The 14120-nt window shown below is 36.4% G+C and overlaps 1 protein-coding gene across 15 annotated transcripts in view; it reads right to left on the bottom strand.

Annotated features, from left to right (window-relative positions):
• Nucleotides 1-14120, bottom strand: part of ANK3 (ankyrin 3) — a 332431-nt gene that overhangs the window by 14855 nt on the left and 303456 nt on the right. For 7 of the 15 annotated variants that reach the window (XM_067710887.1, XM_067710888.1, XM_067710886.1 and 4 more), the window contains 2 exons: nt 12587-12965; nt 378-468 (listed from right to left, as the gene is read on the bottom strand). In XM_067710887.1, coding sequence (XP_067566988.1) covers nt 400-468; nt 12587-12965 — 448 coding nt within the window. In that variant the 3' untranslated portion in view covers nt 378-399. Of the gene's footprint in view, nt 1-377; nt 469-1893; nt 1954-2077; nt 2162-8691; nt 8779-10752; nt 10804-12586; nt 12966-14120 lie in introns of all 15 variants that reach the window. The other 8 variants (XM_067710881.1, XM_067710880.1, XM_067710889.1 and 5 more) reach the window with 6 other exon arrangements.

Genomic DNA, 14120 nt, shown 5'->3' with positions numbered 1-14120 from the left:
CATTTGTATGAACTGTTTGTTGCCAAATAGTCTTCCTGTTAGAGTGAATAATGTTACTGCACTTCATACTGAGCCTTCGCTCTTAAGAGAAGACTCAAGATCACTATTTACATTTGCTTCTGCAACCATCATTTATATTTAAATTCCTAATTTGTGAAGAGGTTTATGGACTGTGAGCTAGAGGCCTTGGTTTTCGTGTGCAGATGTACGTGTACATGAGCATGAAAATGACCACCAACTGCTTGTTGGATATTCAAAGCTGCAATTCAGTGAAAAAGAGAGGAAGGGGGTGGCGGGGGGATGGAATCACTTATTTGGTGAAATTAGAAGTTTCACAGGAAGTTACGTCTTACTGTTGTTGATAAGAGCACACTTACCACCTTGACTGACCATTTACTGTTATGAGTGACTCTTCTTTTCCACATGCCGGATTTCTTTCTTCGTCTTCATCTTATAACCTTCTCCCTGCTTTGAAAGGAGTGTACACGTTAAGATTTCATGGTGAAAGGGTTTTCGTTAAAAAGCAGTTTCCATTCTGGTCCCTTGAGGCTGGATTAGGATAAGCGAAACACAGTTTCAAGTACTTTGTCACTTCACGTCCCCAGATATAATCTATTTGCCTCAACCACACAGCTCAGCAGCATCAGGGCGAGTGGGAGAGCACCGTCAGAAGGAATACGTAACTGTACTTCACAATAATTCAGTAGGTTAGTGATCAGTCAAACAACTGGACAGCCTGTCCAGTTCCTGTAAAACTAGAAGAAATCATCACTAAAACTCTCAAGGCACTCAAACCCCAATTATAAAAATATTAGTAAGTTATAATTTATGCCTTTTTAAGCCAGCAGAATGTTAAATAATCTGTTGTAATGAGACTGAAATTTCTCAGTAAAGCACTAATCATGAACTAAAGACCATGGAAATGCTGTTGAGCTGAGAGACTTTTTCTTTTTTAATTTGTGGAATTACCAAGCCTGTCCTCTTACTCCAGACCAAGCAGGCATCCCTTTTCCATAAAATAAGACCTGTCTTCACCAAGCACCAAGGACACACTTCTCTGAGAGCAAAGTGGTTCCACAGATACTCAGCTTTTACCCTTTACCCTCTTTATAATGGAAAACACAGTAGCCTTTCCAATTTTCTGATTTACTCCTTCTGAGAAATTTTCAGTTTACTTTTTTCTTATGTAAACACTGGCTATTGAAGTTTCTGTTTTTTAAATGAAAAGGGTAAAGGTCTGAGAAAGGGAAAGAAATGAAAAATAACCAGAGATGTTTTCTGTGGGAGCTAGAGATTCACTTGCTGAGTTACACTGCTCAGTGATGACTTTAGTTCTTTAACTGGCACATTGGAAATGGGCTGTTATTAACCCAGAGAGGAGAATCCTCCTCAGGTTAAGATGGGGGAATTCACATTTCCCTGTAGAATATACTGGAAAGAGAAAATGTATAGATTAGATGTAAGGATTTTGAGACGAGCTTTTTGTCATTCTAACTTTTAATTAAACCCTGTGCATTGGCTGGAAACAAGTGCTCTCTCTCTGGGTCCGAAGTAGGCTGCAGGTAAAGCACTGGGCAGGGGTGGGGCATGGCCGAGGGGTTTGGTGGTGGCAGAGGGTTTTAAATTTTGTCTCCCATGCTCGAACCGGCATGTTGCAACCTCCATGAATGAAATGATCTCTGTGAAAACTCTGAAGATAGTAAGAGTATATACTGTTAAAGAATGTTAGGAAGGAAAATCTTTTTCTTTGACCCTGATCAAATGCACAAGATGTCAAAAGCAGCAAATGCTTCAAGCTGCCACACTGCAGACGCCAGCCTGTTAGCAGCCTATTCTAGAGAGTTCACAAAGCTTTTATTCTCTACTTTCTTTACGACAGTCCCTCTCCATTACCACGTCATCATATTTTCTCTCTTGTGGGATAACAATTCGTCTTAGTACTTTCCGAGTGATCTGTAGGAAGCAATAGTGAAAAGGAGAGATTTTCCTGTTTTCTATTTTAAGAGGTGACACTACAGCAAACAAATAGTAGAAAATCTAAACCCCAAGAGAAGCATGAAACCCCAGTGATGATTACTTTTCTGGTGATGAGGTTGCCTTCTTCATCAGTAAACTGTTCTTCTGTGACTGATTCACCAGGAAGGTTTTTTGCTTCCTCTCCCTAAAGGATGTGGCATAGAGATTAGCAACATACTAGATGGATAGATCTCCACATCACTCCATACACCACACACATGCTCTGTGGCATTTTAGAAAAAGAAAGTATAAACTCTACTTGCAATTCCAGGGCCAGGGGAAAAGGCTGACTCCATGGATGGTTATTTAGCAGTCAACAACATTCAAAGCATTAAACCTCAAGTATGTACAAGAATGATGGTTAGCAACAAACTCCAAGAAGGAAGAATTTGAAAATATGTAATCACAGAATACAGTTATACATAGACAGACAAACAAAAAGGTTTCATTTGTTGAAAAAAGATTTAGCTAACCATTAGAGCTCTAATTAGATCATTTCACTTTGGATAATGTTTCTTCATTAGTCCTACGAAATCTCTCATTTTGGTGGATTTCCTTTTGTCTGATTTGAATTGAGGTAGCACCTTAGTTGGGGTGTTAATCACCCTTTGTTAGTTTGTTAAATTTAAAAATTCCTTACTAAAGGCAATATTTTTTCAAATACTATGAGAAAAGTTCAGAGTACAGAGAAAACCTTATTTTTTTCAGACTGAGCCTTTCATAAGTTGTAAATGAGAATAATTAATGTCTGATGAAGTACATAGTTTCAGAATATTATCAAGTGAATGAGTCTTATGTGATGACTGATTAATTACTAAAGGAATGTAAGACGACAGCCTTTCAGTTAGTGACTGCTATCTGATTTAGAAGGGGAAACTGTCAAGGATCTTCCTCTGGTGAGTTAACAAAAAAATGGGATAAATTCTTAACTTGCCAAGTGGCATCATATTTTCCTGCTAATAGGCAGGTCAGTAGATTTAGATGGCTCCTTAATGTCTATTAGCTCTATGATTGTAGGATAAGAAAAACCACTGAGAGAGCAGACATAGGGCTTTATTTGTAACACATTACCTTCTTCACTGGTGTCAACTTTAGGTCAGTCTCACTTACAGTTTTGGGGAACAAGGACAAACATCTTAAGTGCAGACCCATTCTAGAGACCTACTGACTTGTTAGTCATACTTCTTTTGTTGAAGAGGTGAACTGTACAGTGCTATAGTACTGTGTACTATAGTTACTGTACACCTGTAGGTTTTTTAGGAAAAATGGCAAATCACAAAGAAGACAGCTGCATTTCTGGGAGAGCCAGGATTCTAACCCTTTCAGTGTTATCGTCATGGGAAAGGTAGTAGCTCTGTTAATTTTGTCAGTGCCAGCCAATGGTGAGAAAATTCTATGATTGTTTTATGTCACAACCAGTAGAAAGGCAGTTGTGGTTTAAAATAACAGAGTAGAGACTGAAACACTACCTTGTTTTGCTAACAAAATTCTGTTTTTGTTCTTTTTTCTTTCTACAAAGTGACTTTGTATTCTTATAGATTGTGGGCTCATAGGTCCTGGGTGGGATATTTGACTCATTTTACCTCACTGTGGTATAAAGATGAGATGAAAATAAAACACGATGTTTCTCGCTGCTCTTGTTTGCTTCAAGGTTCACCTTGAACCTTGCCTATGATTAGTTTCAATTAGCACAGTTAAGCGAGGGAAGGAAATTGGAAAAATGTAGAGGTCTCCTGCCTGAATGCACTAAAATCTGCAACACGTTCTTATGGGAGTGTTATTTATGTTTCCTATGGTTGATTTCATATACCTGGAAAAGAAATAATTTCATTTTATTTTACAAGTAAAGGCTTAAAGACAGCAGAAAAGCCAAAAAAAGGGTCATGAAAAGTTTCACTATAGTTTAAACATGTATAAGTGAGATATGTTTGAACTAACTCTTGCACATGTCTAGCTCTTTGAGTGTTAAGACAATTCCAGGATCCCAGGAAAATCCATTAAAATAGCATACTATTACGAATGTTATAAATTGACCCTTTGGTGGGGAAAGATGCCAATTAATTTGCAGACAGTCTCTGAAATGTGAAGTAGGTATTTTTATAAGCATAGCGAATACATTTAAGTACATTGATTTATATTACTAGCCTTAGAAAAAAGCAAAGCCCTAGTTATAAATAACAAGCCATATAGGTTGTTGAGATCTGCTGTGGTATGTGGGCATTTTCATTATTTCCTACTGAAAATTCATACTGCTTATGTATAATTAAAGGTGAAGATACTTCTCTTAGTCTTAATGGGCACTAACTATAGTCAACTAGTGCTTTACATAAGGTCAAAATAAGATATATGATTATGTAGAAACTCACTAAACTGAGGGAGTGGATTAGATAGTAGTTGACTGGATAGATAGGAAAGTTCGTAAGGAGTCACAAAGTACATTAAAAAAAATTTCATCCATCTTTAATTCTGTCAGGTACATTGGAGATCAGGTGTTACCAAGGAGAGGTCTTTAGGGCCTCTCTTTAATGAGAGAAAATAATCTCTAATTAGTTTCTAAGGTTCTTGAAAACCTTTGTACTTTTAAGTAAATAAAATTTCCCCGCTAGTTTTGGTGATGGTATTATTTTTGGCAACACCTACCCGCACTTTTTTTCTTTCCTATTTCAAAGGAAAATTACAGTACGTATGGTGTCACAGTATCATTCCTGGTGGCCACCTTTGTGAAGACTACTGTACTTTTCCTTTGGACCCCTGCTGGAAACATAGCATTTTATAATTTTTATTCCTCTCTCCTTCTTGAATAAAATGAAAAAATAACATGAAATGTACCAATTTCCTTCGATGTACACAACATTAAAACTTGAACTTTCAAAAAAATGAGATGAGAGAAACTATATACATAAACTTAGCAGATTACTAAGCAATATGTATTCTGAGAAACCCACTTGCTGGGGATGTATGTGTATATGTATATAGCACATGTATATTCTATATACACATACATATTGGTATATGTATATAAAACGATCTGAAGCTTGTGAACAATAGTTACCTTGTTCCATAACAATGGTTATCTGAAGCTTGTGAACAATGGGAAGTGGAATGGATAGATTGAACTTTTTGTACTTTTGAGTTGTTTGATGGGGGGAAACATACACGTAAACCCTTATTTTGAAAGTCAGTAAAAACGCTCAAAAGTAGAAATAAAAATATAGTTGAGGGCTTCCCTGGTGGCACAGTGGTTGAGAGTCTGCCTGCCGATGCAGGGGACACGGGTTCGTGCCCCGGTCCGGGAAGATCCCACATGCCGCGGAGCGGCTAGGCCCGTGAGCCATGGCCGCTGAGCCTGCGCGTCCGGAGCCTGTGCTCCACAACGGGAGAGGCCACAACAGTGAGAGGCCCGTGTACCGCAAAAAAAAAAAAAAAAAAAATATATATATATATAGTTGAACTATATAGTAAAAATTCAGTTATTTGAATCTAATCAAACTTCACAATGGTTTGAGTTAGTTTAAAGTTTTTACCTTTGTAATCACTGCATTTGCTAAGCAAATAATGTAAACAAGCTCATAGGGACTGGTCAATTTAAACTGCTTCCAAGCATTTGAAACCACTGTGATATTATCATATTATATAGACATAAATGAATATGCTTATAAAATTTAAAAATACGCAAGCAAATGGGAGAGTTTGTTAACTTGACTCATTTCTTAAAGGACTTGAAAATATTAAATGTAAAAATATAAAAACATAAAAAAGAATGAATCCACATGTGAAATTAAAGAGAAAAATCATAAAATTCTACTTTCACTCCATTTATTATACTAGTTGAATGGCTAAGAACACAGATTTGCCTAGACTTGTGATAATGGAATCCTGAATATATCTACTGCTTTCATTGACATTTCCTGGCCAAAGCTAGCTCTGGGAAGGATGGAATAACCACCAAATAGTTTTCTGCTCTAGGATTCTAAGTGCTAGGGGAATTACTGTGGCTGGTTCAGTGCAAGGCTGGACAGCCTCCATGAAGTAGGTCAAATTCCTAGCATTCTAGCCCCATCAAATAGTTTCCAGGAAAGATAGCTCAATGCTGCCTTCTCCTATGCCACCGGAAAAGTCTCAATGGCCAAGTGCCTAATTTAGTCCAGGAAAAGTTATTCCTTTTTAGTTTGTTCTGGACGAGACGGAATACAGTATCGTGGAAAACGCAGGTAGAAGGCACTCCTCTAGAGGACCAGGGGTTAGGTTCTGGTCTCAGAACTGTTACTGCCCAGCTGTGTGGTTTTGGGAAAATCAATTCATCTCCTATCCTTGGTTTTTGTCATCTAGGAAAAGAAGTAATTTTAGTCTCAATGACTCCTTTAGGTCCTAACACTCTCATTTTATGTGTTTTGACAGAGATGGATCCCATGTCACATTTACCGCGTAGTACTGCAGTCTCGAGCTCTTTTACATTAAAAAGGTACCAACATATGGAATAAAGAGAAAAGGCAACAGAAATGTGATCTTTTTCAACTGCCCCCAAAATCTGAACAGAAAAATATTAACCAGAAAGACTTCTATGTATGTAATTGACAAAGATTTTTTCTTACACCTATAGCTTCCAATTATAATTGTAGCTATCCTTTAGCTTTTGGTTTCTCTGTCACATACGAAAGACATTTCTCAAAGCTTGTTTAAGTGATTCCATTGTTTATACAATGCCCTCCCCACTTATGAAACCCGTTCTCTGATGATTCCACTCAGCCTCCCTAAAATTACACTGACTTCAAGTGAAGATTTGAAGAGAACACAGTCTCCTCTGTTTTATGAAGCCTATAACATCAGTGTATTTCAGTCTTTTAAACTTAAGCTCTTAATAAAAATGTTAATATATATAATTATATGTTAAGCTTAAATATATAAATAACTCATTCTAACAAAATTACTTTAAAGCTAACTTGCTAATGCATGTTCTAGAATTATAGGAGACCAAAAGATATAACCCTCATTGACCTAGGGAGGGGGTTGATGCTTCTGCTGTTTTGTTTTAGTATTCCCCAGAGTAAAACTTCTCTACGCTTTCTCCCACTGCCTATGCAGGATTATGTTTATTTTCTTCTGTCATATACAGAGGAGTCAACTTCTACACTGGGCGGCTATTAGAAAGAAATGAGGTGAAGTTGATGCAACATGAGTATGTCATATGTTAAGCATAAAAAGCAAGTTGCAAGACAGTATGTCTGGTGTGCTTTTTCTAGATGTTTCACTTTAGTGTCTTCAAGAAGTAATATTTTAATCATGGGACTAGCAAAGCCTGAACAGAGTTTGGCTTTAACATGTTCAGAAAAACCAAATTAAAGATTTCTTCCCCCTAATCCCAGCAAATGTGTGGGAGGTGACTGATTATGAGGACTTCATAAATAGGCCAAATGCTTGCAAATATGCTAGATAACAGTAAGTAATGTGGATTGCCCATGTGGAATTTTCAAAGTGATTCATACTTTTTTTTCATGGCCCCTATTGAGCTTAAGGTTGATTTGTGGATAATTTAGGATTTAGACAAGGACTTATTTTCTTCCCTAATGTTTCCAGAGTCTTAGAAAAACTATACTAGAGCAGATTTGGCAGATTTTCTTCTCTTCTTTCATCTGATCTACAAGAAAAGTACAAGCAGCAGGATTAAGAAGTTTTGGATACCTAAGCCAACTTCCCTACATCTCTGGTTTGGTGTCCTGACACTTTGGAAATGGGTGATAAGTTTGATAAATGGTTTTCAATAGATATTTCCTTTCCTTTCTTTCTCTTCAGAACTGCCAACCAAGGAGCCTCAGGTTATTTGGACCACATTCAAAGGACTGTGTATTGAAAATGGCTTCCTAGTTCTCTGCACTCAATTATTCCAACATCAAGAAAGATCTCTCTAAAGGCAGAGTAATGGAGACAAGCAGCAGACTGCAAGAAGCAGTCCGTAGGACCTCCCATACGTCAGGTCGGTGCTTCAAAAGGCCTTTGTGGGGGAAATCAGGATTTATTCATAGTATTCAACTGTGCTGTAACAGGGGAGAATTACATTTTTCACTTCCAGTAAGAGTTGCTTCCTCTAGTTAAAAATACAGCCTTAGAAAAAACCAGCCTGATTTTTTGTATGTCAGTCAAGTTAAAAACCTATTTCAGAAGTTTTTGCTTGGTTTGCATTATGTCATATACATCCATGCCAGGCTATAACACTGAATTCTTAGTCATTGATTGATAATGAAAAACTGGTTTTCACTTAAAAACTGTTAAGGCTGAGAAGGGAGCCTTTTAATTCTTTCACTCTCTTTCGTCTTTATCTTACCTCATACTTCATTACAGCCTCTGGGGTTTCAGTTGAACATTTCATTGGATATGAACTATTCTCTCACCAAGGTAGAATCTTTGTTCACACATAGAACACTTCTCCAAGGAAAGCAGTATACAAATGCCAAGAATTCTCGGGTAAAATTACAACTGCCACATGTCAAACACAGGCCTAGACAGCATACTCACTACCATGCAACGTGAGTTTTTCCTCTGGTGGTTGTTTTTATAAGTTTTCAAATGTGCAAAGAAACATACAGAGCCATTTAGTTACCAAGCATGCTGAATTTTCCAAACCACAAGAAAGGTTCTAATAATACAGCGTTGCCCCATACTGATCTGGCTTCGGGATACCTTTATAATCAAACGCCGGCGAATAACTCGGGTAGTGACTCTCCGTTCTTCCTCTGAGCTTGAATCACTCTCACTGCCTTTCAAGTCCTGAGTAAATGCATTTTTAGTAGAATTTTACCATCACATTTAAAATAAAAGACATTCTGAGAAGGGAAATCAAGAAAGAATTTTTTACTTGCTGGTTCCCCGCACTTAAGGAAAATCATGATGTATATTTGCGGAAATCTTAAAAAAAATTTAAGTGGAAGAAAGTTTTGAGCAGAATTCTAAATGAAATTACTCTGTATTTATATGTATATATGTGTATATAAATATATATAAATTATACATAAATAATATATATAATTACCTTGATCTTTACCTGCATATGTATATGCATATATATACTTATGTGTATATATAAATGCAATGCATATGTAAATGCATAAGTATATATATGCAGGTAAAGATCAAGACAATAAAATTGTAAATTATTAAAAATAACAATGGTGGAGACTTTGGCATCAGAAACTACATACATGCTACTAATTATTAGTTTGGGGAAATAATATAGATTTAAAGCTAGTTTAAAAATAAATATTATACATTTGACATGAATGTATAACCTTACAGTTACAGGCCATCTTTCACTTGATCTACAGAAAGAGGCACAGTATTTCTGACTTATATGATATTTTGGTCAGATTTGACAACTTTATCAAAAGCTATTTTGAACTTTATGAAAAGTATACAGTTTATATCAGCATAATTTGCCAGGAGATTTTTATCAGCATAATTCATACCTAATACATAATTGGAACTCAGTAGGAGTTTATTCAAATGAGGAATGTAGAAGATTTGAAAGCCTGAGGTCTTATTTTAAAGAACTGATATGAAATTAGAATAGAAACAACATTGCACAGACAAGAATATAGTACAGGTAAGAATACAGTAATTACACAAAGTATTACTTTTTAGGAAATAAGGATAGGAATAAGGAAAAACTACCAAGTGATAAACAGTTCATAAGTCAAAGGGAAAATTATCTTCAGCTTCTACTTAAATATCATGGTCAAGAGTATACACTGAATAATTTCATTTCTAAATTTTAGTGGTGGAGTTCTGAAAACAATTCTAGTATTTTATTTTCTAAGTGTACTAGTTACCCCAAATCTGACAGTCCCAGAGATAGAAACTGTAGTTAATATCCATTGGAAAAATCAATGGCAGAATTGGTAAAAATAGGAAAAAAAAAAGGTAAAATTGTTACAGGAGGTGTAAGTGTTAGCAAAAATTATTAATGAAATGTTAGTCAAATAGATAATAAAGTAGGCCATTCTTCACCAAAGGTAAACTTACCAAATATTTTTAAATGTTATAGTAATATCAACCTTAACTTTGTAGGAAATTTCATCTGAACAAAATGCCTTACTGAATAATATGGTATCAAAAGGAAATAGTTTTCAAGTTTCTTACTCCTTGCAAAGATACTGGCTACTAAATTCCCCATTACTTTAAAATTTTTTTAGAAAAGGACCATAAATTCAGGACACTTAGAATGACCTAAATATTGTGAAAGGAGGCCCTACAATGGCTCAGAAAAGCAGAAAAAAGTAAGACGAATTCAGATTGCAAAAGAACTACTAATCAGCATTTAGCAATTAATAGATTAGATGAGGCAGAAGAGAAAATTCAATCTGAATTATCCATACCCAGAATCTTAGACTGGGGAAAGTTTTTCACTTGAAACATTTAAAAGCAGAAGAACATATGTAATGCAAACACTGACAACAAACCTAGATGTCAATTATAATCCTATCAAGAATCATCTGAGACCAGCCCCTCACATAAAGAAAAAGTGGCCATTTGGCTAATGTTTGTTTCCATTTTCTCCATGGAGTCTCGCCAGTCTTAAGGTGAAGGGTAGAGAGAAGATGGTAGCAGAATCTCGACCAGGATTCCTTTTAGAGAATTCTCTTTGCAATGGCACAGAGGGTAACTAGGAGACCAAATGGAATTTTCTCAGTACTTCTTGCCATGGGTTGCGGCATGTAAAGAGGTGGAAAGCAGCAGGATTTTTACCTTGTAACAGCAGGCAGTCATCCGTTTAAGAGCTGCACCCGGACTTTTGACCTGATTTTTCAGGGGACAAAAAGGGGGCTGTTTTCTGAGATCATACATCCGACGACCTAGTTGATTACTATTGTACTATGGTCTAGCCATACATCCTGGACATCTTCGAATTTCTTGTGAGGTCAGACTTTTATGTTCCAGAAGCTTTAACTTCACTATGAATTGCTATGCTCCTGAAGCCTTTATGCATTTGAGTAGGACCAGTGACCAATGCGAAAGGCACAAACTCATTTATAAGAAATCTCGAAAACATTTTCTAACAACTAATTATTTTCCATTACTGATGAATTCAGCTGCATTTCCATTCAGGGTTAAGACTTTCTTTTTCAAATCCTCTTTATGCCTTCTCCAAGCTTCCCCAATGGGCAATATGTAGGCACATGTATGCCGTCGAAATGCTTACTTACATATTTCAGAACTTCCCTATCGATTTTTAATAGGTTTTTGCACAATACATTTTCATAGTTAAAACATCACTATGTTACTGCTCCTCCCTATATTTTGCAGGCTCATTTTAAAAGGGAACATTCCACCCAAAGTCATATTGCTTAAACATGCTAGGAGTTAACTAAAAGGCAGAAAGCAATACTCAAAACAGACTTGTCGGGAAGGAAATGAAAGAGAGTCCTGAGGATTTTATTTCCTCTCACTTTCCCTCCTAACAAGCAGGAAAGTGATCCAAAAAATAGCCTGCAGGAGGGAAAAGGAAAGGATATGATTAGTTAATAAGCTGATAATTAGCTCCTGAGGGATTAGGAGTTTACTAAATTTTCCTAAACCTCAAATTAGTCACGGGCTCATTATTTTACAAAAGATTTGTTTCTTTTTTTTTTCTACCCAAAACACTGTAGAAGAGCTTAAGTAAACTAGATGCTTTAGGGAAAACTTCAAGTACTACTATTCCAAAGATGTATAACTCTCAGTCTATTTCTACTGCATAGTTCATGAAAAGACACAAAAATTGAGAGAGCAAAAAGCAGTCAAAAATATAGGAAACAGAACTGATCTTAATTTTCTTATATCCATCTATGAATCATAATTTCAATTAAAAATTTTTTAATATCTAAAAATGTTTACCCTCAAAGAATAATGAAATCTATTAGATGGTAGCACAAAAACATATAAGTACAAAAAGCAAGCAAATAATTATATGACAGTAAGGTTTTTTAAATTATTAAAAACAAATATTAAGATAATTATCAACTTAGATATAAAAATAATTAAAATGATACTTTTAATGTTGCATTTCTAAATGCCGTCAACCAACAGTAGTATACCCACCTCATTTTAGGCTTGGGAACTGTGTTTCTTCAATTTTTAAAACACCCTTTCAGGCAACAGACCTTATAGGATAGAACTCTTAGATGGGTCAATGCTAGTGACTCTTTAAATTGTGCAAAGGAACCAGAAAGGGTCAGGATAATTATCCTCCATCCTCAAGAAAGAAGACTAGGTTGGGAGTGAGGAAACCTAAATCCCAGACCAAATTAAAACTGGACCTTAAGCTACTTACTTAACATCGCTGTATTCTTTTCCCTCCTGAAAAACGGCTAAGAAGATGTTTATTCCTTTTTTCTACCCAATGAAAGAAGGGATGACAAATAGCATATATTTTACTCATTACTTTCTTTACCCCCATTATTAGTATTACAATTTTCAATCACACATTGATAATCTGGAAGTAGTAACGAACACTGGGCCCAGTGCTACAAGATTATAAAAGAATCGAAGCGTCAGTACTTTCAGCTTAAATGACAGCACAGTGGAAAACTAGATGACGTACCTTTTGCTCAGACCCATTGGATCCCTCTTCTTCATGGAGGTTAAGCCTTGGCTTGCCATCTGCAGGAGTAGTCCTACTCATCTTTTTCATACTGACAGGCACACAGGGTTTAGGCTCTTCTATGACAAACTTGCTGGTTTCTTCTAGAGCTTTCTGATATGCCGCTAGTGATGATGCTGGTTCATCAACACGACCAGAACCTTGTATTTTTGGTTTCAGAGTTTCCTTTGTACTCTGTTTCCCTATATCATTTTGGGATTCTGAAAAGTAAGATTTTGTCTTTGCTTCTGGAGTGACTTCTGCATGGCTTCCATTTGCTTCAAATCTTCCAGGTTCCCCTTTGAGATACGAGGTAATGGAATCTCTACACTGGTCAGGGCTGCAATAGAGAAGATGTGGAAATTTATAATGGTAACATATGGCTGCAAATGGGCTTCAGAAGCTCTAAATTTTCAACAGCCGTGTTTTTAACTACTTTTAAAGACATACAGTAGAAACGCATGAAAAACCTGGTCATCAGATTTCAAACTGTGAGGGCCTGTTATGGGTGTGGGTGTGGGGTGAGGAGATGATACACAGGCTCCAGGCATCCTCTTCACTCCAGCTCCCAAACTAGCTGGCTGGCTATGCTGTCACTGTTTTTCTTTTGTTTTGTTTAATTGTACTGATACAGTTCCTTGGATTCTGTATCTTTTAAAAAGTAATCCTGAGAGGTTCATGGACATACCCAGAGTTCCAGACCCACCAATCTAAAAGAGGAGGAGATCTCAAAATGCTTTTCTAGTGCCAGTGAAAAAACTGATGACAAAGAACAAAATGAATTCCTGTGATGAGAGCTCTGGCATCCTCAAGAACCCTACGTTCCAGTCTTTGGATGTGTTTCCAATCGTGAATCCTACCGTCATGCTTTTCCCACCGTGGAAGAACCGTGAGAACCTTCCTTGGGTTCTCATCTTTCTCCACTCCTGCCCTCTGCTGACTCTCTCTGGTGATAAGGGTATGGATGCTCACCTGCTGCTTCTACTACCTGTGAGGACTGTTTTCCTTTTGACTCTTAAAAACCTTTCTCTTCCATTACTTTCTTTTAAATTGGTCTCTAATTTTTACTAGTTTCAATATAGACTTTTACTTTATTTTATAGTTTGTATATTGGGTTTTTTTGTATATTGTTTTTATTAGCACCTTTGCTTATTACCTGTAGAATTCCGAAGGCAATGAAACTAGTGCAATGTTTTCTATGTACAATATATGTACTATGTATATGTATGTGCGTATCCTTATAAATCAAATTTTGATTAAACACCTTTATCAAAAAATATTAATAGCACATCCTATTCCAGATGTTTAAGGACAAACAGTCCCAGCATACTGTGAAGACCCTGTACGATAACTATAACTCCTAGCTATATCTAATTTCCTGTTATGCAACTATAAATTATGCGATTCTATCTGAACCTAGACATCAAAATTAGTACTATTTCTTGTCTCCATACTCTATTCTGTAGGCTGAACATAGAATTCACTGATGCTCCCA

The sequence above is a fragment of the Pseudorca crassidens genome, chromosome 16, assembly GCF_039906515.1.
Source record: "Pseudorca crassidens isolate mPseCra1 chromosome 16, mPseCra1.hap1, whole genome shotgun sequence".
In the NCBI taxonomy this organism is placed as follows: Eukaryota; Metazoa; Chordata; class Mammalia; order Artiodactyla; family Delphinidae; genus Pseudorca; species Pseudorca crassidens.
Note: the sequence above shows the minus strand (reverse complement) of the source record. Positions and strands in the feature narration are given on the sequence as shown.